The sequence below is a fragment of the Ovis aries genome, chromosome 11 (assembly GCF_016772045.2).
Source record: "Ovis aries strain OAR_USU_Benz2616 breed Rambouillet chromosome 11, ARS-UI_Ramb_v3.0, whole genome shotgun sequence".
Classification (NCBI taxonomy): Eukaryota; Metazoa; Chordata; class Mammalia; order Artiodactyla; family Bovidae; genus Ovis; species Ovis aries.
In genome coordinates this window covers 53,328,891-53,356,415 of record NC_056064.1, presented here as the reverse complement: position 1 = coordinate 53,356,415, position 27,525 = coordinate 53,328,891, and the positions used below count along the sequence as shown (strand labels likewise).

Genomic DNA, 27,525 nt, shown 5'->3' with positions numbered 1-27,525 from the left:
GTACTCTCGCGCCTTGCGAGCCCAGCGCAGCCCGCCGGAGCTCCCGGCGAATAAGGGGCGGGGCTCGCAGCCTGCCGCCCGCAGCACTGCGGGGTCAGACCCTGGACCCAGACGCCGTGTCGCCAGCCCGGGTGCCCGGCGGAAAGGGGCAGGGCCGGACCCCAGCGCAGCGCCCAGCCGCGGCGCCTCGCACCTGCCCTCCCGCGCCTCGCACCCCCGCAGGAAGTGCGGGCCTCGGTGCAGAGCGGAGAAACTGCCGGAGGTCGGGGAGAGAAGAGTACAGAGGGGAGAGGCGGCGACCAGAGGGTGGGGAGCTACGGTTCCTGTCATGTGACCCCCTCCCCTCGACTCTCGCAGCCCTGCCCGGCGTGGCGGGAGACGGTCGCAGGACGGTCTCCTCCGGGCACTTGGTCGCTGGACTCCAGGTGAGTGGGTGCAGAGTTGGGGTGGGTTGAGGAGGCGGATCGTCAGAGGAGTGGGAGAGAGAATTGAAGCCCAGAAGCTGCTGGTGGCTGGCCGGGGGAGGGGTGAGAACCGCAGCTGAGCGGCAGAGGGGCCCCTTCCTTCCTCCCTTCCCCACCGCTGGTGCTGTAGCCACGCCCCCCCATCTGGGTTCCTTGGGGAACCCTGGCGGACCCAGTCCCGGGAGCTGGACCACCAGCTGGACTACCGGGTAGAAGACAGAGGAGGTCCCAGCAGGTCCAGATTCGAAGTGCTGCTGCAAATGCTGAATCCTGGGAACTCTTGGGGTTCGGGGCCGGAACTATTTCGGTCCCAGTGGGAGAATCAGCACGTGGAATTGTCTCTTGCCAAAGGGTGCTGGTGAAGGCATGTGGCCCCTGGGAGCAGGTTGGAGTAGCGCAGAGCTGGCCTTGTGGCCCCACCGTGTTAAAATGGTGGCCACACCTGGCGTTGGCTTCCTTTGTGAGTCCCATCTTTCGGAGCCCTTTGGACTCCTTTCTCCCCATTTGACAGATGGGAACACTGAGGCCATATGTTGCTTTGAGATGTGGCTGGACACTGAGCCAGATCTCCTCCAACAGGATTTCTCTTCATTACTGACCATGCCAGGGCCAAGACTGTGAGGCTCCCTCAACAACCGCCCCACATCTCTCCCAGGCGTTGCCGCCCCAACTTCCACCCCACCGCAGAGATGCAGAGGCAGTGGTCGCTGCAGGCCCCCGGGGAGCCAGAAGCCGAGCCAGGGGGCGAGGAGCTATGTGAGCAGGAGATGGAGAGGCTGTGCCTCTCCCAGCAGCCGGTGCGGGTGCTGCCGTACGCCATGGTGGACAAGCGCTTTATCCGGTGGGTGCCGGAGAACCCTGCCAGACCCGGCGGAGGCCGAGCAGTGGGGGTGGGGTGGGGGGGAAATGCACCTGTTGGACGGGGGCGGGGTGGAAACATCAGCCCTGGAAAGACTTTGGCCCAGGGTGCTCGCTCCGCCTGCCCAGGTGAGCATGCTGGCTGACTCAGGGCACCCCCCTCCCCATCACCACCCCATCCCAGGCAGCTACGGGAGCCCGAGGGGGTGAAGACCTCCTGCTGGCAGCAGTGGCGTCGCAGGCGGCAGACTGTGGGCCGGCGACTCGGGGAGGCAGCTCGGCGGCTGACCCGGGGCTGTGGGCTCTGGGAGGGGGCTCTCTACGAGATCGGCGGTACGACCTGAACCCCAATCCCCACCTCCCTCCTCCCCTCTCTGCAGTCTCAGCGTCTAGTTTAGAAACCAGAAGAGGGAATCAGCCCCCTTTGCCGTCGCACTGTTCCCACCACCACCAGTCCCCCCCCCAATCACGTGGCTTTGAGGTCACACACCCGCCTCTGTCCCCAGAGCCAGCCCCCCAAAACGTTGATGGACGATGGCGCGCCCTCGTGGCTGTTAGAGGTACTGCTAGGCAAGCCTCCGGAACTGGCCATTAAGCTGAGGTCCTGGGAAGGCTAGTCACCCACACCCGCGCTGGGTTGGTCAGCCCTAGGATGACCAGTCGGGCTCACGGCTGGGCGCCTCCTGACTCCCCTGCTGTCCCCCGCAGGCCTCTTTGGCACTGGAATCCAGTCCTATTTCACCTTCCTTCGCTTCCTGCTGCTACTTAACCTGCTGACCCTGCTTCTGACCAGCGGCTTCATCCTGCTACCCCTGGTCTGGCTCCGGCCCCCTGACCCAGGACCGGCTCTGAACTTCAGTGAGTGCTCCGCCCATGGAGAGAACAGTTCCCCTGAGCCCACCTGAACCCTGGGGGCTGGTCCAGCATTCTTGTGCTGGGACAGCCCCAACCCTCTGGGTATCAACCTGCTTGGGTCCAGCCCTGAGACTCTGCCTGACCTTACTATTTGCATGCCAGCCTCCTAACATGCCCTCAGGACCCTGCTCAGGCCTCCAAGATTGGGAGCTATGGAGTGGGAGGGGCAAAGCCTCCCCTACGCCTTGGGGACCCTCCCCTATGGGACCCCTCTTCCTTCTTAACAGCTCTCCAGTGTCCTGGTAGTGGCCACCTACCCCAGCCCGGTGTTTCCAAGTTCAACAATCTACTCTGGAATGTTTTTACCGGCAGGGTGAGTGAGTCTGTCCCGGCCAAGGAGCAAGGAGGCTGGAGGACCTGGGGATATGGCCTCAGAAGACCCCAGTCTAAGATGACCCCCACCCCTCCAAGGGCATGTTGGCATCTAGGGGAACACTCCTTCATAGACAGGCTGTCTGGGTCAGCAGCAGAGTCACAAGAGAGGCTGAGGCCGCTGTGCACCGTCCAGGCCCATGCATGACCCCATAGCCCTCAGAGCCCAGGTGGGGTGGGGGTAGGAAGGACAAGAAGGGAAAAGTGCAGGCTTCTGGAATAAGCACCACCCTACCCTCATTCCTGGAAGCCACTGAGTAGTTCCTGTGTGGGCTGTCGTGTTCCAGTTCTGGCTTTTTCTTCCAAGCTGTGTGTCCTTGGGCAAGTTGCCTAACCCCTCTGGGCCTCTGTGAAATGAGGATACTCTTATTCTCTACCCAATGGGGTTATTGTGAGGGTTAATGTGTTAATAGCAAGAAAACACTCAGCACACAGCCTGGGTCCATTATCGTTGTCTGACATCTGCAGGCCTTCAACAACACCTATCTCTTTTATGGAGCGTACCAGGCGGGGCCAGAGAGCAGCTCGACATACAGTATCCGCCTGGCCTACCTCCTGAGCCCACTGGCATGCCTGCTCCTCTGCTTCTGTGGGATTCTGCGGAGGTGAGAGCAGAGCCCCAGGTCTCCCCTGATCATTCCTCCTCAGTGTGGTACACTCAAGCTGGTGGGGAGTCCCTGACAACAGGCCTCAGGCCCAGAACTCTGCATTCCCAGCTGCAGAACTCAGGGGCAGAGCCACCACTCCTGTATCCCTACCCCACCCCCCAGTCAGGCCAAGGTCCAAGCCTGCCCCTGGGGCTGCCCGGGGCTTCCCACACCAGACCAGGGCTGAGCCAAGGCTGAGCCCTGCCCCCCACTGCCCCCTGCAGGATGGTGAAGGGGCTGCCACAGAAGATGTTCCTGGGCCAGGACTACCGGTCTCCTCTCAGTGCAAAGGTCTTCTCGTCCTGGGACTTTTGCATCCGGGGGCAGGAGGCCGCCACCATCAAGAGGCATGAGATCAGCAATGAATTCAAGGTGTGCGTGAGGATGTGCATGAATGTGAGATGTGAGTGTAAGTGTGAATGAGTGTGAGAGCACATGGGACTTTGTATATGAGTGTGTGGCTTGAGTGTGGGAGTGTGAGAGTGTGTGCACACAGATTTTTCAGCTTGAGGGAGGTGGGGTGCTGGGCCATGTGGGGGTGTGAGCACTCACCTGTATGGTGCTGGGGGGGGGGCTCTGGATAAAACCAAACTGTCTGTCCCCAGCCTACTATCACCCCAACTTTGCCTAGCGCTTGCAGCTGTTTCCCCACGCACACCAACCTGGGGCTGTTTGCTGGCCCCGCCTCTCCTTCCATCTGGGCCAGCCCTAACCCACCCCTGCCCTGCCCCCATCATAGATGGAGCTGGAGGAGGGGCGTCACTTGCTGCTGCTGCAGCAGCAGACCCGGGCTCAGAGGGCCTGCCACCTGCTCACTTACCTGCGGGTCAACATCCTCATCGGGCTCCTGGTGGTTGGAGCCATCAGCGCCATCTTCTGGGCCACCAAGTACTCGCAGGACAACAAGGAGGTGCCAGGCGACTGACATGCATTTATTTCATCCCAGCCAGTTCTGGGGGAGGGGATGGGATGGCCCCACTTTGCAGGAGAAGAAACCGAGGCTCCGAGAGGTTAAAGCAATTTGCCCAAGGTCACGACCAGGTCAGACTGGCTCTGCCTGTGGCTATCCCCCCACCACCACGCTGTCACTGGGAATAGTCTGGCAGCTCCCAGATGCCCTTGCCTCAGAGCAACACTTGAAGGGGTCGTAGGGGATGGGTGAGCTGCTGGGGGCCCTCCAGCCCACGGCACCCCCTTACCTGCTTCTCCCCACAGGAGTCCTTGTTTCTGCTGCTCCAGTACCTGCCTCCTGGGGTCATCGCCCTGGTCAACTTTCTGGGTCCCCTGCTGTTCGTTTTCCTGGTCCAGCTGGAGAACTACCCTCCCAACACTGAGGTCAACCTCACCCTTATCTGGTGAGTGCCACCTGGGGGGTGACTGGTGTGATAGTGTGTGGAGGGCAGGGAAACACTCTGTCCTGCCACCTGTCTTGATTATCACCTAGTACTGGGGGCCCCAAGCAAGGGAAGGCAGACAGCCGCCCTCACACACAGTCTCGGGGGGCCCCATCTAAGGTTCTTCAGTCCCCACTATCCAAAGCAAGCCAGCGACTGTTTTTTCGGGGAGACAGGGTACTACAGTCACCCCCCTAGGAACACAGCTCCCTCCCATGTGCCCTGAGGGTTTACAACCCTCACCTTGATAACCCTCACGTGACCTGTGAAGTTAAGACCATCCTCGTCGCCACTGGATAGATGAGGAAACTGAGGTTTGAAGGAGTCAAGTGCCTCAGTCAAAGGAATCTCCCCATGCCTGCCGAGTGCAGGTTCACACTCAAGCCCACCTCCACCCCCAGGCTCTGCTCTGTCTCCCCTCTCAGGACTCAGGTCCCGCCTTGGACCCAGCCACCACCTCCCTAGCCCCCCAGCTCCAGCTCAGGTTCTCTGCCAACCACCCATCATTCAGCAGGGCCTACTTTTCCTCGCCCTTCCCTGGCACAGAAGATGTCCACAGCCCATTCCAAGTCCCTCCAAGGTAGACTGTGTTTGGTTTGAAACTTTATTACTGGAATGGGTGATAACATGTACACATAGGTAATCAGTTCAGTTCAGTCCAGTCGCTCAGTCGTGTCTAACTCTTTGTGACCCCATGGACTGCAGCACACCAGGCCTCCCTGTCTGTCACCAACTCCCTGAGCTTACTCAAATTTATGTCCATCGAGTCGGTGATGCCATCTAACCATCTCATCCTCTGTCATCCCCTTCTCCTCCTGGCTTCAATCTTTCCCAGCATCAGGGTCTTTTCAAATGAGTCAGTTCTTCGCATGAGATGGCCAAAATATTGGAGTTTCAGCTTCAGCATCAGTCCTTCCAATGAATATTCAGGACTGATTGCCTTTAGGATGGACTGGTTGAATCGCCTTGCAGTCCAAGGGACTCACAAGAGTCTTCTCCAACACCACAGTTCAAAAGCATCAATTCTTTGGTACTCAGCTTTCTCTATAGTCCAACTCTCACATTCATACATGACTACGGAAAAAAAACTATAGCTTTGACTACACATAGGTAATAGCACATGCAATTCAAAATGCTCAAAGGATGAAAGATAAAAATAAGCCCCTACCCACCCGTGCCTTCCTCAACGGAAGAACCACTGTTTCCACCAGCCTCTTGCCATGCGTCAGCACTCAAAGTCCACACTTTGTGAGACTTCCCCTGCGGTCCAGCGGTTACGACTCCCTGCTTCCAAAGCCGGTGACGCAGGTTCAGTCACAGGATACAGACAAAAAGTAAAAAAAAAGAAAGTCCACACTTGTATATAACATGCAGTGATGGTTCTGGGTTAGGGCACCCTACCTGTGTCGTCCAGTTATATATTATTCAGGAGTATGCACGCACATGTTGTAAATAGCGTGCTCAGTCGCGTCCAACTCTTTGCGACCCCGTGGACTATAGCCCGCTAGTCTCCTCTGTCTGTAGGATTCTCCAGGCAAAAATACTGGAGTGGGTTGCCATTTACTTCGCCAGGGGCTCTTCCTGACCCAGGGATTGAACCCGTGTCTCCTGCATTGCAGGCAGATTATTTGCCCACTAAGCCACCTGGGAATAGGCCTTAGAAGAATGATCTCACCTGCATTAATGACTTAAAGGCCTGTGTGTGCCTCCTGTGACTCTCCAAGCTGGGTGTTGTGGGAAGGATGGCTGGACCATTCACTGTTTCCCATACTGATCTAAACAGAACCGTTCTCCTGTGAGTCGTCTGGGGAACGCACTTTGGGAAACATTGACATGGATGGAGCAGGTTGGAAGGAAGCTGGGCCCTGGATTTAGAGGGGGGCCAGTCTCAGGAAAAAACTTGAGGTTGTGCATGTCAGCCACACCTGTGTCCAGGGTAGATGTGCCCTGTACCCGGGCTACTCCCCTGACACAGTCTCTGCCCCCACCCCAACCCCCAGGTGCGTGGTGCTCAAGCTGGCCAGCCTGGGAATGTTCTCCTTCTCGCTGGGCCAGACTGTGCTGTGCATCGGCAGAAACAAGACCAGCTGTGAGTCCTACGGCTACAACGCCTGTGACTACCAGGTGGCTGGTATCTCCATCCGGGCCTCTCCTTTGTCCTCGGCAAAGCCCCACCTCTTTGATCTCCTTGCCCCTCTCTGGTCTCACCTTTGTGAAAGGCTGTGGGCAGAGCTGTGCACTCAGCAGTCACCTCCAGGGAGCGCCATTCGCATCACACTGCCCTGTGCAGAGGAGGCAGCTCCAACTGGTTGCTTGTCTTGTTCTCCAGGCCTGGATTTTAACTTAGCTAATAAGACTCCAGGCACGGCTCCTATACTTCAGGATCCCCACATCAGGTGGGTGAGGGGTGGTTGGGGACCTAGGGTAGTGACAGATGCCTCCTCTGACCAGTGCTGGGAGAATTCGGTGGGGGAGGAGCTGTACAAACTCAGCATCTTCAACTTCCTCCTCACGGTGGCCTTCGCCTTCCTTGTCAGCCTGCCTAGGAGGTGAGCCACGTGGGGACACCCCGGGGGCGGTGTGGGCGTGTCTGGGGGGATGGCCAGTGGCCACGACCAAGGCTGTGAGCATTTCTACACTCGTGTGTCCCATGTGAGTGCATGTGTGCAAAGGTCCAGGGCCGGAACCAGCGAGGTTCACACACTCCTCCCGGGTGGTGGGGACCTGTTCTCTCCCTCCCCCAGGATGTTGGTCGAGCGGTTCTCCGGCCGCTTCTGGGCTTGGCTGGACCGAGAGGAGTTCTTGGTGCCCAAGAACGTGCTGGACATCGTGGAAGGGCAGACGGTCACCTGGATGGGCCTCTTCTACTGCCCCCTGCTGCCCCTGCTCAACAGCGTCTTCATCTTCCTCACCTTCTACATCAAGAAGGTGAGGACTCTGGGACAGGGAGGGCACAGGGGTGCACCTGCTTGGGCGCCTTGAGCGCCATCGGCGGGGCAGCCCTCACATCCTACGGCTGCCCAGCCAGCCACTTCCAGTCTGCAGACTGCACCTCTGGTCTGCAGACCGCGCTGACTGGTCACCTCTGGTCTGCACACTGCGCTGACTGGTCACTTCCGGTCTGCACACTGCGCTGAGGATGCCCCCCTGTGGCCTTGTTCCCCCTCCCCCCAGTACACCCTGCTGAGGAACTCCAGGGCATCTCCTCGGCGATTCCGCGCCTCCAGCTCCATCTTCTTCTTCCAGCTGGTACTCCTCCTGGGCCTGCTCCTGGCTGCTGTGCCCCTGGGCTATGTGGTCAGCAGGTGAGCGGAGCAGAGGGTCCTAGGCGGCCGGGCCGGTGGCTCCTCGCCTGGGCGCTGACCCTGGCCCTCCTCTGTCCATCTCTCTCCCAGCATCCGCTCCTCCTGGGACTGTGGCCTCTTCACCAACTACTTGGCCCCCTGGCAGGTGGTCCCTGAGCTAGTGGCCCTCTGGCTCCCACCCCCCAGCCAGCGCATCCTCTACTACCTCGGCTCCCACGCCTTCAGCTTCCCGCTTCTCATCCTGCTCAGGTGCCTTTCAGGACAGTGGGGGGCCAAGGGAACGGGCACCCGGGAGGGGAGTATCCTTTCGTCCATGGGCACCCCAGCCAGTCTCAGGGGATCCAGGAGCCAGACAAGGAGAGCCAGGGAATGGAGGGGGGTCAGGTCTGGTGGCCTGGAGGTTCCCTGGTGCCCCTGGGCAAGCGCCCTTACATCCTCACCTGTAAAAGCCCCTGAAATGACCACCGGGGGAATACAGTGCCCGGTGCAGACGCACTGTGAGCCTGCCATGCAGAGGAGAGGGGCTGAGCGACCGGCGGGAGGAAGGAGAGGGGAGAGAAAGCTGTATCTGGGATCCTGGAAGAGAGAGGACCCCCGGGGGGTGTTTTCTAAGAGATTGAGGAGGGGAAGGAGGAAGTAGTGGGCTGACTGACCATGCCTCCCCTTCTCTCCAAAGCCTTGTCCTGACCGTGTGCATCTCCCAGTCCCAGGCCAGTTCCAGAGCCATCCGGAGACTGCGGAAGCAGCTGGTGTGGGTAAGTATCCGCAGGACTGGGGCCAGGGGGACTGCTGGCGAGACCCTATTGGGGCCGCGGGCCGCCGATAAAAGCGGGGAAGATGGAGAGAGGGAGCCCGGGGCCTAAGGCTTGGCCTCAGGCCAGGAGGAGCCGGGCGACAGAAGCGTGGCTTTAAGCCTGGAGACCCGGTTTAACACCGAGTGTGGTTTTGGCCTGCTGTCGGGGAAGCGGGACTCCGGTGGGGGCGTGGTCTCATACCGGGGCGTGGTCTGATGGGCGTGATCTCGAGATAGGGCGTTGTCTGTGGGCGTGGTCTTTGAGAGGGGGCGTATCTGATAGGCGTGGTCTTGAGGGGCGGTGTCTCTGGTGGGCGTGGTCTCTAAAGTACGTGGGCGGGCAGGGGCGGGACCTGGACGGGGCGGAGTGTAGCGTAGGGCGGGAGATTAGTGGGGCGAGGCCGCAGCGCGGCGGGGAAGCCGGGCGAGCTCCGGTTGGGACGGGGCCTCAGAGTGGCTACGGCTAGCTCGGCTGCATCCTCCCCCGCCCGCCTGCGGGTGAGAGGAGGTGCAGCTCCTAACCCGCCTGCTCGCTCCCTGCCTCGGCCTCAGCAAGTCCAGGAGAAGTGGCACCTGGTGGATGACCTGTCGCGGCTGCTACCGGAGCCGGGCTCCGGCGACTCTCTGGGGCCTGAGTCCCCTGTGTCCCGAGGATCGCGCCCGAGATCCTTCTGCCCCGGATTTCCGTGCCCGGGCTCCCCGGGACCCAGGCCCCGCCGGCCAGGATCCTCCCTTGAAGATCCCGCCGGGTTGCGCGGTGTCTCAGTCCCCGCCCATAGATTCCGCTTCTCCAGCGGTTCGGAGCTGTAGCACTTAGCCCCCCCACCACCACAGCCCAGAACTTCGCCAGGCCCCCACGTGCAGCACCCCCACCTCCTGCCCCCTCGTCCCATGCTCCTGATCCCTGGTTCCCTCTCAGTGGACCCTCCAACAGGGTGTCCTAAGGTGGGGTGCATACACCCAGGGACAGCAGGAAGCAAATATGGGAACTTGTATTTATATTTTTATCTTTGTCCTTTAAAGTTTTCTATTTTTGTTAAAGTTTTATAATATACATAACGTATTAGCATAGCGACCCACGAATGTGCTTTATAAATACGCATCCATTGCGGGTGCTCAGGAGTTGTTTACTGTGCAGAGTGCCCTTATAAAGGCTCGGAGACCTCGGTCTGTCAGAAGGGAAAGGCCTGGCCGCAGTGAAAGCAACCCTGCAGGTGGGGCTTGCCTTGCTCTGACTGCAGGCACCCCCACAGCCTCCTGTAATTCCTCCGTCACGTATGAGGCCATTAAGACCCAGAGGTGTTATGAGTCTGCAAGGGGCAGCGCTCAGAGCTGATCTGCACCCTGAGACATAGAGTGTGGGTCCCAGGGAGGTAGAGGAGCCCCCTGCCCAGGAAGGCAGGGCCGTGTCCAAGATTCCCAAACCTCCAGTGCTGAGGTTGCAGAGGTTCTCAATCCGTGGTTCTCAGCCTCAGAGAACAACCTGAGAAGCCTGTCGGATGCTGGCTCTATGCCAGCAATTCTGATGCCAGTGATCCAGGTACAACCAGCAGCCCAGCATCGGGACTTTCTCAAGTTCCCAGGTGACTCTCAACAGCAGCAAGGGTTGAGAACTGCTGGCCCAAACAACCGTCAGGAGGGAGGGTCAGAAGAAACCCCAGAAGGTGCTTGACCAACCCAGCCTCTGCTTCCAGCAGTTGGGGCCCAGTGCCTGGCTGGATTCCTGGCCTGGACACGGCGTCCGGGCGGCTCTGGCCTGGCGCCCTCAGTCCAGAGGCTTCATGTGGTCACTGGAGGCTTGGCTCTTACAGCTCCTTCTGTCGCTGTCTCTCTCTCACCCAGCGTCACATGACCCATCCATCTGTCAACAAGTGCAGGGCCCTGTTCTGGGGCTGGTGATGAGACTGCAGGAGACATAGGGAGCTGTGTGCTCAGTTTGGAGAGGGCGACCAGCCTGGCCGCAGAGGAAGTGACACACACTCTGAGACACATCGTTAACTAGCAGCTTAGGGTCAACGTGTGGTCCCCAACCAGCAGCACCAACAGCACCTGGGAACTTGTCAGAAAAGCCTATTCCCAGGCCCTACCCCACCTTCTCGAATGGAGTGGAGCCCAGCCCTGTGGTTTAAGGAGTCCTGAGGGGTGGGGAGGTGATGCTGATGGGCACTAAGTGGGAGAACGTGAAGGTTACCTTGAAACCTCACAGTCCTGATCACCTTCATGTGCCTTCAGAGAACTACCCAAGTGCATCGCCGGATGTGAGGGGGATGAGCTTTGGGACTTGGAGGAACTCAAACCTTGAGCCTCAGTTTGCTCAGCCAAAACCTGGGGATGACGCCACTCTCCTCCGTGTAGTTACTTGTATAGCGTCCTGACGGGTGTCCTGCCCTTCCTGGAAGAGCAGTTGAGGTCCTATTACAACATGGTCATTGGCCTAAAGGAAGTGAGAGAGACAGGAAGTGGCCCTATGACTGTGCCCGCCTGCAAGGCAACCTGGGGCTCAGCAGGGAGCCAGCAGGAGGGTTTTGTAGACCTGGGGGCAGTGGCACCCCACTCCAGTACTCTTGCCTGGAAAATCCCACGGATGGAGGATCCCGGTAGGCTGCAGTCCATGGGGTCGCTAAGAGTCGGACACGACTGAGCAACTTCACTTTCACTGTTCACTTTCATGCATTGGAGAAGGAAATGGCAACCCACTCCAGTGTTCTTGCCTGGAGAATCCCAGGGCTGGCCGGGGGAGCCTGGTGTCTGTGGGGTCGCACAGAGTCGGACACAACTGAAGCGACTTAGCAGCAGCAGCAGCAGCAGCAGGGGGCCTTAAAGGAGAGAGGACTCAGATGGGAGATGAGGCCGTGGAGCAGGCTGAGCCACGGTGTGGGGATGGGCCAGACGGGGCTTGGCTGCACAGAATGGCGATCTGAGGCCTCTACGCCGGGCTGTGGGCCCCACGAGGACCATCAGTGAAGATGGAACCAGTACACCCGGGGTGGGCTTGGAGAGTCAGGGGGCAGGTAACGACTTTGAGCCTCTCCACCAGTAGCAAAGAAGACACACGTGGGCAGGGAGAGGCCATGGGGTTACTGCAGTAGGTGAAGCCCGGGTGTCTCCAGGTGCAAGAGCCCAGTACAGATGCTGGAAGGCGGAAACCCCAGCGCCTCCACCTTGGGGGGCCCCAGACTCTCCCTGCCCAGCCCTGAAAGGGCTCCCAGCCACATGAGCCCAGGCGGCCCAGCACAGGGGACCCTCCCAGGAATGGGACGCGAGGCAAACAAGGAGATGCTGGTAAGGCCGTCTCTTATAGGGGAGATGCCCTCTGTGGGCAGAAATCACAAAATGTCAGTCCAGTGGATGACAGGAGAGCTCTGAGGACACCCCAACTCTGCTCCATCCGGGTGACCCGGCTGTCACACCTGCAGCCCGTGGCGAGGAGGCGCAGAACAGCCTCGGCCCCCATCTGAGGGGCGCACAGGTGATGGCTGGAGAGGGGCACGTGGGGCGGGCCAAGAAAGATGGCCCTGGTTCCACCAAGGCCTGAGGGAAGTGTCCTTCAAGGCCACCTGCCGCTCTCTGCCCTGGCTCCTCAAATACACTGATAAAAGGGGGAGGCTTTGCATGAGCAGCCTCAGCTCGAATCCGGATACCTTGAGCACAACCTAGAGGAAAAACCTCGAGCTTCTCAGCCTTCAGGCCACAGCCTGCCTGCAGCTGAGGCCACCCCTCTGTGTGGAATCCTCAACTCCTTCCCCCACCCCTCTCATCAGAGTGAGAACAGACTTTCTGGGAGGGAATTTCACTGGGAAACTAAGAGAATATTAGCTCTTGCTCCCCAAATGCAGAGAGGTAGATGGGTCCCCAGGGCACGTCCCCAGGGGTACGAGTCAGGATTCTGGGTGGCGATTCTTGCCCACTGGGGACAAGGGACCACCAAGGTGACGGATAAAGCTAGTCCCCAGGGGAGCTCCAGGACACTGTGTCCAGGTTCTAGTTCCCAACCCCCAACCCCCCACCCCACCCACATCCTTCCTGCTGCTGGCAGGTGGGCTGGGTCATTCCGTCAGACCAGCTTCCTGACACGCCCAGACCTCACGGGCCCCAGCAGCTGCTCCCGGGGCCCAGGCAAGGGTAGCTGGCCTTTCTTGGGTCAGGTACCCCTTCCGGGGCTGTGCTGGGGGTGCGAGTGTCATTGACCTGTGAGGTTCTGGATGAGAGAAGAGCCTGCAAGGGAAGCAAATGGTTCCCTGGGGTCAGGACATTGTCCTCGAGGAAAGCATCTATGTACGGATCAAAGATCCACATTCCGTGAGAGCAGAAGAAAAGCGCATGCGACTACATCAGTGTATAGCAGGAAGTGTTTCAGTAAAGTCACTTCATTCATAAAAAGAAAGGCCTGGTTGGGGAGGTGCCTGTCCTCCCTGGGGACACTGTTGCCACTGCGGGATTGGCTGGGTGCTGTCCCCCACCTCCCTGGTTCCCTCCCCAGCCCTAAGGGGTCCAGTCCTTCAAAAGGACCCTCATGATTCCATCAGGCTTCCCAGGTGGCTCAAGAATCTGCCTGCCAACGCAAGAGACACAGGAGATGCAGGTTCAATCCCTAGGTCAGGAAGATCCCCCGGAGAAGGGAATGGCCATCCACTCTAGTGCTCCTGCCTGGAGAGTCCCATGGACAGAGCAGCCCGGCGGGCGCGGCTGAGCACACCAAGCGCACAGCGTGATTATATCAGGCCCCCTCGCATCTCTGGGATAATCCCCTCATGCCCAAATCAGCAGGCTAGCAAGGGCCATCCCCCTGACCAGCTACCAGAACATACTGCAGGGTTAGGATGTGGGCATCTTCTTCCCCGGGGTCCTACTGCTCAGCAGTGGTGGCAACCGTGAGCCCTGGATTGGTTCTGAGCCCCTCCTAATGCCCTGGGGGTGTGGGGAGCATTGCTGTTCTGGGCACAGCCCTGGGATGCTGTGATCTCCAGGTTATCTCCCCGCTGCAGGCATGCACCCAACCGGGAGCACCCAGGGACTCTGGGTAGAGGGCTTCGAGCAACAGAACTCTTGCTTGCTGGCTGGAGGGCAGTCCATCAGAGGCCGGGAGCTCCTGCAGCTGCTCTCTTTGACTGCCCTAGGTGGCTGCTCAGGGACACCGTGGGAGGGGGCTGCTGCCAAGGTCTTGAGGCGGCAGGCTCAAAGTCCAGGGGTGTAGGGAGCACAGAACAGGGGGGACCCAAAGGCCCAGACAGCTCCGGAAGCACAAGACAGAGGGGAGGATTTGGGCTCGAGTCACAGCCCAGCCCCTTATTGCATGTTGGTTTAGTCACTAAGTCGTGTCTGACTCTTGCAACTCTATGGACTGCAGCCTGCAGGCTCCTCTGTCCATGGGGTTCTCCAGGCAAGAATACTGGAGTGGGTAGCCATTTCCTTCTTCGGGGGATCTTCCTGACCCAGGGATCAAACCCAGGTCTCCTGCATTGCAGGCGGGTTCTTTACTGACTAAGGCAGCGGGGAAGCCCCTGTTGCATGCATATGTACCCCAGTTACTGCTTTGCCATTCTGGGCCCACTACTTACTCATCTGCAAAATGGGTTCATGAGACAAAATGCTCTGGGCTTCAAAGAGCTTCTGTGAGCGAAGATGTTTGTGAGGTCCTGGGCCTCCTCTGAGCTCAGGACAAGGCTCTCTGGGCGGGCTCTGGCTGTCTCTCCTCCCTGGGTCCTCCTGACCACACTCACCTCTCCTACAGCCACCAGCAGCTCCTCACAGGAGAGGGGAGAGTTGCCCAGCACACTGCGGGAAGGAGTACCCCCAGCTGGAGACCTTGGGGTCAGGCCCCCACCCGTGTTAGAGACCTTGGCTGGCAGGGTGAGAGGTTGTTGCTGGTGAGTGGCGTTTGCTGCCAGACAGCTGGACAGTTCTGGAACCCCAGCTTCAAGACCTGCAGGGCCCTGTGGGTTCAGAGAAGAGACAGCTCAGCAGGAAGGGATGGGCAGGGACAGCAGAGGATGATGGGCACAGTGACATGGAGCCAGGGAAGTGTGTAGCTTCCCCTTGGGCTGTGGGGGCATTGCCAGTGGAGGGGGGCAGAGGGCACGTCCCACCAGGGGTATATCCAATCACTCTACCCCAGTGACTGATCTATAACGGGAGTCCCTCTGGGTGGGGGTGACCCCAGGGCAGGCGGGGGGCATTCCGCTGGGGTGCCTTGGCTTAGGAGGAGGGCAGTGAGAGAATGAGGAAGTCTAGGCTCCCCCCACCACACCCCTGCCCTGAGGTCCAGCAAAGGGGAAGCTGCCCGACTCTTAGTGGGAGGCGAAGGGTGTCAGCGCCCCCACCACCCCGCTCCCCACAAAGCCGCCTGACGGTACAGAGCCAGGGAGAGAAGATGCTCTTGGTACCACCTCCGCCCCTCCGCTTTCCCCCTCCACCTTTCTGCTCCCCCTCCCTTCTCCTGCCCTCTCCTATGCCCCGGCTCTGTCCCTGTGACCCTTAAGGTCAAGGTGATCAGTCACCTGCTCCTCTCCATGTCTCTGAGCGGGGCTGCCCTCCTCTGGTGTCGACTGGCCCCGTCCCTTCTCCTGTCGCAGGGCCATGGCCGCCTCTGCTCCACTGAAGGGCGGGTCTCACTTGAATGCGGCAGAGGCTGAACTATCATTTCCTCATTTGCTTTAAAAACAAACACATCATGGTGTTTCTGATAAAAGGAGAACAACTCTCAGCCCAGGCCTCTGGGTCTCCGGGAAGTACCTGGGTAGACCCAGTCCATCCCCCTCCAGCCCCTGACTTCTGCTCAGACTCTTGGCCACAAGCCCTGCTAACTGAACTCCTAAGGGACCAACTGACAAGGCATTCATTCAGTCATTCAACAACTACCGGTTGGGCACCTTTTGGTGCCAGGTGCTACTCGGGGCCCCAGGATGGATATGCAAGGTGGAGCAACAAATCAGAGATCCCTTAAAAAACAAAAACAGATCCTTGCCCTCAAGTAGCTTCCATTCTAGGGGGGCCGGGGGGACAGATGAAGATAAAAGTAAGCACATTTGGGACTTCCCTGGAAGTCCAGTGGTTAAGACTTCCACGCTTCCACTGCAGGGGGCACAGGCTGGATTCCTGCTCAGGGAACTACAATCCCACACACCTCTGGAGGTGCAGCTCCCTCCCCGCAAAAGCACATTCTACAGCGCTCTAGAATGTGGTGGGTTCCAGAGAACAGCAAGCCGGAAAGAGGGGAAGGGCGGGTGCGGTGGGGGCGGGGAGGGAGGGTACCATCTACCAGGAAGTCATCTCTGAGAAGGGGATACACAGAAAGGACACGAAGGAGGCGGCAGAGCAGTATGTGTCCAGACAAGGGCCTGCGTGGCCAGAGCCCAGAAAGCAGGAGGAGGGGAGGGGAGGGGAGGCAGTGGAGTGGCCGTGCTGAGTAGGGGCCTGGCGTTGTGGGCAGAGCGTTGAGGGGATGGGCAGCAGAAGGCTTGACCTGATTTACTCTTCAGAGGGTCGTTTGCTGTGTTGAGAAGAGAGGGGATGGGGATCAAGGGTAGAATCCTAGAGAGTCATTAGACTGGTTCTGGGATCCAGAGGAGAGATTGGGTGATAGCCAGGAGGCCTGGCCAAGGGGTCAAGATGTATTCTGATGGTCAGGCCAACAGCCATTGCTGACGGATGGGAGCAGGTGGGAAAGAGGGAGCTGTGGAAGATGACTTCCGGGTTTTGGGTCTGAGCAACGGAAAGATTGGTGAAGTCAAGGACAGCCTTACAATTACTAATTACTATCAGTGGGAGCAAGAGGTTGGGCCTGAAAAAGTGGATGTTAAGGAATGGAAGAGCCAGGAGTTTGGAAAGGTTCTCTCTGTGTATTTGAATTCCCCAGGAATCATGGCAAGTGCAGAATGGAGTGCAGCAGGAACCAGCTGCAAGAGTCTTCAAGGGAGGGTGGGCGTTTTCTAGGTCTTTGTAACTCAGAGGCAGACACGAGTTCAAGGCTGGTGTTTAGGGAGGGAGCGGGGAGAGTGGTCTAGGAATAGTGAGAGGATGCCCACCCTCGCCATCCACAGCCGGTGCAGGGAAGGCTGTAAGTGCGTGCAAGCACTGCCCAGGGCAGGGGAGGCTGGTGTCCAGTAGGCGCAGAAGGTGAGACGTGGGAGGAAAGCTAAAGGATTTGGAGCTGAGTCCACCATCCTTCAAGAGGGGTGGTGGCACGCAAAGGAGGCCTTTCAGAGCCTTAGAAAGGGTGAGCCAGGAAAATGAGGGTGACCGGGAGCCTGGAGTCTTCCGTGGGGCTGCCATGAACAGAGGACAATGTTTGGAGGCAGTCATCTGGTTGACGGACAGATTCAGAGCGCACACAAAGAAGTCTTGATGACTGTTCCCTCCCCTCTCCACTCCTAAAACCCACTTCGAAATCCCCAGGGTGAGGCTCTGGACCATTCATAAGCATCACTTGGAAGGGGGCTGCTCTAAGGAAGCACCATGCAGAAAATGATTCTCTCCTGGTTCTGGAGGCAGAAGTCTGAAGCCTTGATCGTGGGGGCTGTGGTAGTCCTTGGCACCCCCTGGCTTGTGACAGCATCGCTCCAAATTCTGCCTCTGTGTTTACAAGACCTGTGTGTATGTGTCTTTGTCTGTTCTCTTGTTGTGTGTGTGTGTGTGTTAGCTGCTCAGGCATGTCTGACTCTTTGCAACCGGATGGATTGTAGCCCACCAGGCTCCTCAGTCCATGGACTTTTCCAGGCAAGAATACTGGAGTGGGTTGCCATTCCCTTCTTCAGGGGGTCTTCCCCACCCAGGTATCGAACACAGGTCTCCTGCATTGCAGGTGGCTCTTTACCGCCCGAGCCACCAAGGAATCCCCTTCTCTCATAAGGGCCCACCCTAAACCAGCATGGGTTACTGGAGTCCATCTATAAGGACCCCATTTCCAAATAAGGTCCCGTTCACAAGTACCTGGGGTTAAGGTTTGAATACATCTTTTTTGGAGGACTCAGTTCAACTTTCAGCAGGTAGGCTGCCTATCCAAAGTCAGATCCGTGGGCCCCAGCTCAGATCTAACAGATTGGGCCTCCAGGGTTGGGGCTTCAATCCCCAAGCATCTGGGCGATCACAGAAACAAGCAAGGTCGATCTCCAAGGCCTCTGAGCCTAGCTGGGCAGTAGCCCCACTGCCCTGCCCTGGGCACAGCCCTGAGAGGGTCCTTCTTTCTTTAGCAACAATGGGAGGCTCTGCAGAGCCACTGGCCCAGCCCCACCCTGGCCAGGCTCAACTTCCGGTCCCAGTCCCCAGGGTATCCTTGTCACCCGACCAGATTCTGAGTGTGTCATCCTATTATTCAGATGTTCAGACACAGTCGATGCATTTTAATTAAGTGATAGGCCACTCGTTATCTGTGGGGGTGGGCTAGATGCGTTAACTAAATAATCAAAAGGGGAGAAGGACACAAGCCTTGTCAGAATAAAAAGTGAAAGCTCTGATCTGTAGGAAACGAAAATAGAAAGTGGCTCCTGTCTCTGAACTTATGTAAATCAGGCTTCTATTAATGGCCACCGAAATGGAAATGAAGCTGGGCCAGCTTTTTCTTTCCACTTTTGTCAAGTCAGGGTATTTCCTCACAACGAAGGGGGCGAAAAATATCATCACCTTTAAGCCTGGTCCCGCATTACCCCAGGGAGGAAGATTCTGGCCCCAAGAGCGTCTCTGGGCAGAGAGCCGTTGGCAGTTTGACCCGAGTCACACTGATGAAATTGTTGGTAGCAGTCGGTAAACTGGTGCCCCAGAGGGTAGATTAAACTGTAGATAGCGCTTTACTTAACTTTTTCTTTGCACAAAAGAGTGTTTGGAAAAAAGTATGGGAAAAAATTGAGGGTTCTCATGAAGTTTAGAAAGAGGCTCAGATGGGAAAAAATTTGTGATGACTGAGCAACCCTGGGCAAGGGGAGAATCCTGGTTCAGCGAGCCTGTTCCTGGTGGTCTAAACCAGTTTCCCAGCATTGACACTATTGCCACTGGGGCCGGGTAGTTTTTTAATAGGGGCTGCCCTGTGCATCGTAGTGGGTTTAGCAACTTCCCTGGCCTCTCCCCAGCTCGATGCCAGGAGCACCCTGCCCCTCATTGGTGACAACCAAAACTGTCCCCAGACACAAAAATGTCCTTGGAGGCAGGATCACTCCAGGTTGAGAACCACTGGTGGAGAAAGAAATATACTTAGTGGTCAGAAACTTTAGGATCCCTAGAACATGTCTCTGAAGAACATCATATTCTAGTTTCTTCCAATTTTCTGCTCCGTGGGTAGTTTTCTGATCACAGCACTTCCAGAGCCAACGTTCCTGGCAGGATGAAGATGATGTATGAAGTATATATTTGGATTTCATACACCCATCTCTACCCCTGCCCAAGGACCCCCTCCACATTCTCCTCAAAAACTCTGATAGGTACCAACCATGCATCATCCAGCCCTCTCTCCCAAGCCCCGACTCAGAAGGCATCTTTGTTTAATCCTGATCACTGTCAGAGAATTCATGTGGGCAAGCCCAGGTCAAAAGGAAGATCTCAGAGATGCTTGGATTTTGTGTTCAGTCGTGTCCGACTCTTTGCGACCCCATGGACTGTAGTCCGCCAGGCTCCTCTGTCCATGGGGATTCTCCAGGCAAGATTACTAGAGAGGGTTGCCATGCCCTCCTCTAGGGGATCTTCCCAACCCAGGGATCGAACCCAGGCCTCTTGCATCACAGGCTGATTCTTTTACCGTTTTTACCGTCTGAGCCATCAGGGGAGCGCTGGATTGGGTCTTAGTTATAGCACGTGGAATCTAGTTCCCTGACCAGGGATCGAACCCAGGCCCCCTCCACTGGAAGCCCAGAGTCTTAGCAACTGGACTACCCGGGAAGTCCCAAGATGCTTGCTACATCAAAATCAACTTTAGGATCTACCTACAAAACAGAGAAGTTACTCGCAAGCAGAGAGGCTGTGTGGATGGATGAATGCCTGCTGCGAGTGGCTACAGGGTGTGTTTTGGTCCTGGGTCCAGGGAGGAGTGTTCTCTGGGTGTTGTGGGCATCTGCTCTCTCTGCGTTTCTGAAGTCCTTGCCTTTCCTAAAGTGGCCTGTTTCTCTAGTTGCGTCCCTCCTCTCTGAGTTTGGGATCCGTCCACCATAGCATCTCTTGTGGTCTGGATCATATCCACCTGCCTCCTGCCTTCTGACTGTCCCTTTGAATCAGAAGTTGACCCCCTGGGAGCAGGAGCCTGGCCACCACCCCCACAGCCCATGTCCCCAGAGTAGGTGTGGTGGTGTCCAGTTATTTTTGCAGTAAACATCTTTGTGTTAGGCATCGTCACCACATACCTAATTAACTAGCTGGCCAGAAGGCAATTTTGCCATATGAATATAAAAAGTAAATAAAAGAGGGACATTTAAAAGGACACAATGAACCATGAAAAATGAAAAAATAAAGACTTTGGTATGAAATAGAGAATATTGTAATATATTTAAAACTTATGTAGGAACTTCCCTGGTGGTCCAGTGGTTAAGACTCTGTACTTCTAATGCAGGGGCAAGGATTCGGTCCCTGGTTAGGGCACTAAGATCCCACATGCCATGTGGCAGCAGAAATTTTTTTTAAAATGTGTGTAGATTCATGGCCTGGAGAAGGCAATGGCAACCCACTCCAGTATGCTTGCCTGGAGAATCCCAGGGACGGAGGGGCCGGGTGGGCTGCCGTCTATGGGGTCGCACAGAGTCAGACACGACTGACGTGACTCAGCAGCAGCAGCAGCAGATTCATGGCCATGCAGCATAAATAACTGACTTTATTTTGTGGGTTGTATCTAAGCACTTGTCTTCCAAGCCTTTCATTCATAACATTTTATCCTCCCCCCTCTCCACTATCCATTGATTCATCTCCTCATTCAGCATCACACTTTTTCTTGTTTACTAAAATGTTTTCATTCATTAAGAGAGGTATCAGTTTCCAAACACTAGGGTGCAGAAGCGAAGAGGAGCTAAAAAGCCTCTTGGTGAAAGTGAAAGAGGAGAGCGAAAAAGTTGGCTTAAAGCTCAACATTCAGAAAACGAAGATCATGGCATCTGGTCCCATCACTTCATGGGAAATAGATGGGGAAACAGTAGGAACAGTGTCAGACTTTATTTTTTGGGCTCCAAAATCACTGCAGATGGTGACTGCAGCCATGAAATTAAAAGACACTCCTTGGAAGAAAAGTTATGACCAACCTAGATAGCATATTGAAAAGCAGAGACATTACTTTGCCGACTAAGGTCCGTCTAGTCAAGGCTATGGTTTTTCCAGTGGTCACATATGGATGTGAGAGTTGGACTGTGAAGAAGGCTGAGCGCTGAAGAATTGATGCTTTTGAACTGTGGTGTTGGAGAAGACTCTTGAGAGTCCCCTGGACTGCAAGGAGATCCAACCAGTCCATTCTGAAGATCAACCCTGGGATTTCTTTGGAAGGAATGATGCTAAAGCTGAAGCTCCAGTACTTTGGCCACCTCATGTGAAGAGTTGACTCATTGGAAAAGACTCTGATGCTGGGAGGGATTGGGGGCAGGAGGAGAAGGGGACAACCGAGGATGAGATGGCTGGATGGCATCACGGACTCGATGGACATGAGTCTGAGTGGACTCTGGGAGATGGTGATGGACAGGGAGGCCTGGCGTGCTGCGATTCATGGGGTCGCAAAGAGTCAGACATGACTGAGTGACTGAACTGAACTGAACTGAACTGAGGGTGCTGTTTGTAACAGAGCTTGCACTGTGCGGGGGAGAACTTTTACACTGTTGTGTACTCTTGGCACACTGTCACATGTCTGTTGATAGACGTTCCAAAGTTCTACAGGAAATGGGGGTTTAACTCTGTGCTTTCGAATCACCAAAGGATTTGCAAACTGATACGTTATCGTTTTCTAGTATAATATGCCATCTGGCTTTATCCTCTCATTTCACACTTTCAGTTTTACCACTGCATTTTCTGTCAAGTCAATATTACATAGCTGTTCTCATCTGTTACTTTAAGACCATCACATCTATACTTGTCACTGTATAGTCACATGGGCTAAGATTTATGTAATATAAACATGGGAGTCCTGTATCAACAGAGAAATGAAACCCAGTGTCAATCAGTTATTTTATCTTTTATGGCAGAACTGCCCTATGGCCAATTTGTTATGAAATGAGAATGTCTGTAGTGGAAGTGCCCGCGGCAAAGACGTGTATGGCGGAGATGTTTACCGTGAAGGTACCAGAGTAGATCTGGATGAAGAAACCTCTGATCTCTGATCTCAGAAGGTGGACAGCTCCTCGACACCTCCAGGCCACTGCCAAGGATCAGGCTTGAATGCTGGGCCAGCTTGTCAGGTGCCTGGTCCACTTTGTACCTCCTTTGTCCCCATCCTGGGAGGAAATCCCCAGCTTCAGGGTGTCCTCAATGAACCCCGAGACCACACGACTCAAGGTTCACCACTTTATCACAGATGCAGGGAGCAGATGCCACCCTCCAGCATGTAGCCGAGAGCGACTGCTTTGTTCAGCCAACAGATAGTTGCCCTCCTGGTCCCCTGCCTCAGTCCAGGGAGGCGGTGAGATGCAGGACTGGCAGAGCACCCGGCCCCCTGCAAGAGCGGACAAAACTGTTGACTCCAGAAGTTGAATCCAATGTCAGCCCTCCCCACCCGCGTTCCAGATTTCTCCATGTTTCCTACTGACATTCTCATTTCATTTCTGTAGTAATGTTCTGAGCAGAAAGAGTCGAAACCCAAGGGGTGGACTTTTTCTCCAGCAGTTTCTCTTTTCTTTAAAAAATTGAGGTGAAATTCACCTGACACAAAGTTAACCATTTTAAAGTAATAATTCAGTAGCATTTTTAGTCCATTTCCCAAAAGGAAACCCCATACCTGTCAAGCAGTCCCTCCTCATTGCCCCTCCCCTGGCCCCTATTAACCACTAATCAGCTTTCTGACTCTGGGGATTTTTTTATTATTATTTATAATAATAATAATAATAATTGTTATTTTTTTGGCCACACTGTGTGGCACACGGGATCCTTAGTTCCCTGACCAGGATAGAATCTATGTCCCCTGCAGTGGAAGCACAGAGTCTTAAGCACTAAACCACCAGGAAATTCTCTGGGGATTTTTAAAGTTCTGGCTATTTCACATGAATGGAGTCATACAATATGCGGCCTCTTGGGTCTGACTTATTTCGCTCAGTATAATGTTTTTAAGATTCATTCATAGTGCATTAATAGCAGGTGTCACGGCTTCATTCCTTTTTTATGGCTGAATACTATTTCATCTTAGAGATGGATCACACTTTGTTTATTCATCATCCACTGTTGGACATCTGGCCTGTTCCCACCTTTTGGCTGTCGTGAATAGTGCTGCTGTGAACATTTGTGTACAAGTATCTGTTAGCGTCCTTATTTTCAATTACTTCGATATATCTCTTGGAGTGGAATTGCTGGGTCATATGGTAATTGGAGAAGGGCATGGCTGCCCACTCCAGTATTCTTGCCTGGAGAGTCCCATGGACAGAGGAGTCTGGCAGGCTACAGTCCATGGGGTCGCAAAGAGTCGGACACGACTGAGCGACTTTCACTTCTTCACTTCACTTCAAGGTAATTCTTTAATTTTTTGAGGAATTGCCAAACCAGCATTTTCTTGATAAACATTGGTTTCCTTCTTCCTCTTTGGACTGTCTCACTTCCCAGAAGTCATCTTGAAGAGACCTCCTAAATTTTACTCATTGTTAACCTGAAATTCAAAATTAACTGAGTGTCCTGCATTTTTAGTTGCTAAATCTGGCAACGCGGAATATACTACACGAGAATAAAACCAAATATGAAACTGTATGGTACACACTGCAAGTGGGGTAGAAGCTCAGATACAAGCTGGAGGGAGTGATCCAGACCGCTGCCTGGAAGAGACAGTAATCAGTCCGGCCTCTAGGCTCATTGTTGCTGTTTAGTCACTGAGTCGTGTCTTTGCGACCCCGGGGACTGTAGCCCGCCAGGCTCCTCTGTCCATGGGATTTTCCCGGCAAGAATACTGGAGTGGGATTTCCTTAAACTGGCATTGCCATTTCCTTCTCCAGGGAACTTTCCCAACCCAGGGATTAAACCCCCATCTCCTGCTTGGCAGGCGGACTCTTTACCACTGAGCCACCTGGAAAGACCTTCTAGGCTCATTAGGCATTATGTAATAAGGCAATTTGCTGGGGAGAGGGTGTTAAAGTCTCCCAACCTCACCTGTGCTCTTGCCCTCTCCCACCTTGCCAGAGCTGGTGCCCCAGCTGCAGGCTGACTGCACCCTGCTGGACGGCAGACCAGGCCTCAGGGTAGAGGTGTTCTGCGGGCATCCTCGGGCAGCCCACCTACAGACTGGTCAGGAGGGACGGGCTCACCCACACGCTGCAGACTCTGAACCCGGGGGGAGTCTGCCAACTTCTCCTTCCCACCAAAGCAGACGTTAGACTAGTTCTGGTGCCAGGCTGAAAATGACATCGATGTCCAACACAGTCCCTTCACACTGGTACTCCCAGGTAAGAGGGCCCCTTGGTTTCTAGAAGGGCAGCTGCCACTTCTGGTAGGTCAGTGGGAGGTGCCGAGAGCAGGGAAGGGGGCCCTGATGTGGCCATGCCTACCCTGGCCTGGCCTAACACAGGTCCAGCCCAGCTGCCCCCGCCTCCTTCACAGGAGAGCTGCACCAGGGACCCATCTTCATGCTGGTTGGCACCCTCATCTCCATCATAGCCTTCTTTTCTTGGACACTGATCTGGACCAAGCAAAGCAGGTAGGAAACGGGTGCTGGATGTGGGGGAGCAGTGCACTGCTGGTGGCCTGAGGGGACCCACGGGGGGCCCTGGCTGGGCAGAGCTGGTGGGGGTTGGTAGGACAGGGCTGCTGCTGTGATTGGGCAGGACCCTCTGGGGCCTTCCTGGGACAGACCCCTCCCCCATCTCTACTCTGCTGTAGCTCCTCTCTGAAGTGCCCACATAACAGACATGGGAAACCCACATAAGTTGCTCACATAACCAACATCTCAGACAGAGAAATTTCTCAGATGCTAAAACCCACCACCACGTGGAAGAAATTAATTATGTGATGACCATGGGCTCATAACCCTGGGACCTTCTGGTGCCCAAGGATTGATAAGGCTAACCTCTGTGACACCAACCTGTTCCCTCAGCCTCACCAATCAGAGAACTGATCACATACCCTCCTGAGGCCCTCTCCCTCCCCGTGGCCCATAATGTTTGGTGAAACTCTTTGAGGAGTTCAGGGTTTGGGGCGGGGTCAGGGGTGGAGGCAGGGGGCATGGTCCTCCTCCTCCCTTCTTCTTGCATGGCCTGGCAATAAACCTTTCTTTGCTCCAAACTCCAACATCTTGGTTTGTTTGGCCTCAGTGTGCGTTGGGCACACGTAACACCGTCCGGGCAACGAAAGGGCCATATTGCTTAGGCATGACTTGCCAAAGCTTACTAAGGGCCGAGTGTGTGTCAAGGGCCCATGACGCTCATTGGCGGCTTTATCTGACCCTGATCATGCTCTAGCCGCTTTACAGTGGGGTCTGTGGCCTCTGGTAGGGGCGCTCTCCCATGTTGCCAACCATCTGAGGAGGATGAGGCCGCCCGGGACTAGGGTGGGCCAGGGGCTTCTACCCTCCATGGGAACCCTGTCCGTCTTTCCAGCTGGTGACTGGAGACAGGGGCTGGATTTCCTGGAACCCTTTCTCCAAGGCCATGACTTCACTGACTTGTAAAGTTGTTGCAGGAAGGGGGACCCCCTCCAGGGCCCAAAGGTGGGCTCTTGTCTAACACTTGGAAATAAACTGTCCAAGGAGTCACACGTGCTGACAAAGCAAGAGACTTTGTTGGGAAGGAGTGCCCGGGAAGAAGGCAGCAGGGCAAGGGAACCCAGGAGGACTGCTCTGCCACTGGGCTTGCAGTCTCGGGTTTTATAGTGATGGGGTTAGTTTCTGGGTTGTGTCTGGCTAATCCCTCTGACTCAGGGTCCTTCCTGGTGGCGTGTGGGTCACTCAGCCGAGACGGACGCCAGCGAGAAGGATGCTGGGAGGTTGGTAGGACATATGGAGAGTCATCTCCTTTCTCCTTTTGACCTTTCCTGAATTCTCTGGGCTGGCGGTAACTTGTTAGTTCGGCATTCCTTACCAGGACCTCCTGTTGTAAGAAAACCCATGTACATGACCTTTGTGCTGTCCAACCCCAGGCACTGCCAGTCTGTGTGCTCCATCTGCCTGGCCTTTGGCAGGGATCACCTCTGCCTCCTGAGCTTGTCGCCTCCAGTGGTTCCTAAGACACTGCTGTCTCCTGGTCCTCCTCCCCACGCCTGTGTTAGCAAGCCTGTCACCCTAGAATCACACCCCTGCCCCTCTCTTGAACAGCAACCAACTACTCTTATCTAAGTCTCAGGAGGAAGCGGCAAAGAAAAAAAAAACAGAACCAGTTAACACCAACAAGACCCGAATTAACACCAACAAGACCCACAATGGGTTTTGAGGATTAGACTTCCAATAGATCTAGAGCTTATTATATGCTCTATAGATTACCTAGAAGACACACCCACCAGCGCTAGGATGGTTGACAAGGACTGAAAAGGAGAGCTGCATCAGTTTCAGGTCCAAACCACACCCCTGTTCTTGGATAAAATATTCCTCTTGCTCTTCCAAACCCTCTCTTTTACTCCAACCCTCCTATATATTTAGTGTCTCCATCGGAATTGGCTTGAATTGATTTACAAACCAGGTTCCCACTTCTTCAGTCTTTGGCCACTGAATAAAGCTGGTGCTGTTCCAGTCACAGCACTGGTTTTATTAGTGTCTCTGCAAACCCAAACAATAAAAGAAGCTCCCTGGCTGAGACAGGGGGGTCTCAGCCCAGGCTAGGACCCCCAGTGTGGACCTGGTTGACCAATTTGGTAATACCTGGTCAGCCTCTTCAGTGGGCTTTCCCCAGAAGTCTGTCCTTGAAACTCTCCTTGTCTTACCTCCAGGTATCCTTTTCCCAAATCTGTGCTTTCCAGACCCCAGGCTCATGGGTGGGCCATGTCGGCTCTCTGAACCTGTTTCCCCTTTTATAATGTGAGGTGTAGAGACCAGGGGCGAGTGTTTACTTTCCAAGTGATTCAGTGTCCCCCTTTATTTAGTGGGGTGACTAAGCCTCCTGCCCCTCCTCCTGCCCAGGGCACTGATGCACTTGGCACCAATAAAATCTCTGGAGGCCTTGGGAAGGGGATGGCTGGGAGGTGTGCTAGCCTCACCAGGAGGCTCAGCCCCTTTGTCATCAAGGTTGGGACCAGAAGATGTGGGCTGGGTACAGCCCCCAGGAGAGAGAGCCCTGGGCCTTGCTCCCTGTGGAAGGACCCTTCATTTGAAGAAATGAAATGAAGAAAAGAATGATGGAAAAGCCCACCAGCCTGGATCTTGCAGCCCTGGGGTTCCTCATCAAACATACATGGTGCTAGTTTGAGGGTTTTAGGATGGGATGGGGGCGGTGGCGGGGGAAGGGAGGTTCTAGGAGGAGGGGGCTCAGTGAGCCCCTGCCTCAGCTGCTTGTCACCCTCCATCCAGGTCTGGGAAGAGGGTGGGGTGGAATGTGAAGGCCCAGAGGCACCAACACACTCAGGACCACTGCCTCCCCCCCTCCTCCTCCCTGGAGTGGCGCCCCATCTCCTGATGGCATCTGGCCCCACCTCCCACCTCTGTCCAGCTCACCTGGAAGACTCCGGGCCCCACCTGGCCAGTACCCCCTCATTAAGCCTTACCTGCAACCA

The 27,525-nt window shown here is 55.7% G+C and overlaps 1 protein-coding gene across 7 annotated transcripts; it reads left to right on the top strand.

Annotated features, from left to right (window-relative positions):
- Positions 1 to 23,586, top strand: TMC8 (transmembrane channel like 8). Of its 7 annotated transcripts, none has more exons than XM_027974187.3 (16): positions 1 to 425; positions 1,072 to 1,305; positions 1,507 to 1,655; positions 2,031 to 2,180; positions 2,465 to 2,550; positions 3,078 to 3,214; positions 3,481 to 3,628; positions 3,996 to 4,166; positions 4,472 to 4,611; positions 6,651 to 6,774; positions 7,102 to 7,199; positions 7,395 to 7,578; positions 7,897 to 7,955; positions 8,046 to 8,204; positions 8,632 to 8,710; positions 9,301 to 9,823. In XM_027974187.3, exons 2-16 carry the CDS (start codon positions 1,154 to 1,156, stop codon positions 9,556 to 9,558), a joined length of 2,094 nt encoding a protein of 697 aa, XP_027829988.1. In that variant the 5' UTR covers positions 1 to 425; positions 1,072 to 1,153; the 3' UTR covers positions 9,559 to 9,823. The 7 variants fall into 7 exon arrangements, with proteins under 7 accessions (XP_027829988.1, XP_027829987.1, XP_042112233.1 ...); XM_027974186.3 differs by having other exon boundaries at positions 7,825 to 7,955; XM_042256299.2 differs by lacking the exon at positions 9,301 to 9,823 and adding an exon at positions 21,882 to 23,586 and having other exon boundaries at positions 6,651 to 7,199; positions 7,825 to 7,955.
- The last annotated feature ends 3,939 nt before the right edge of the window (positions 23,587 to 27,525 follow it).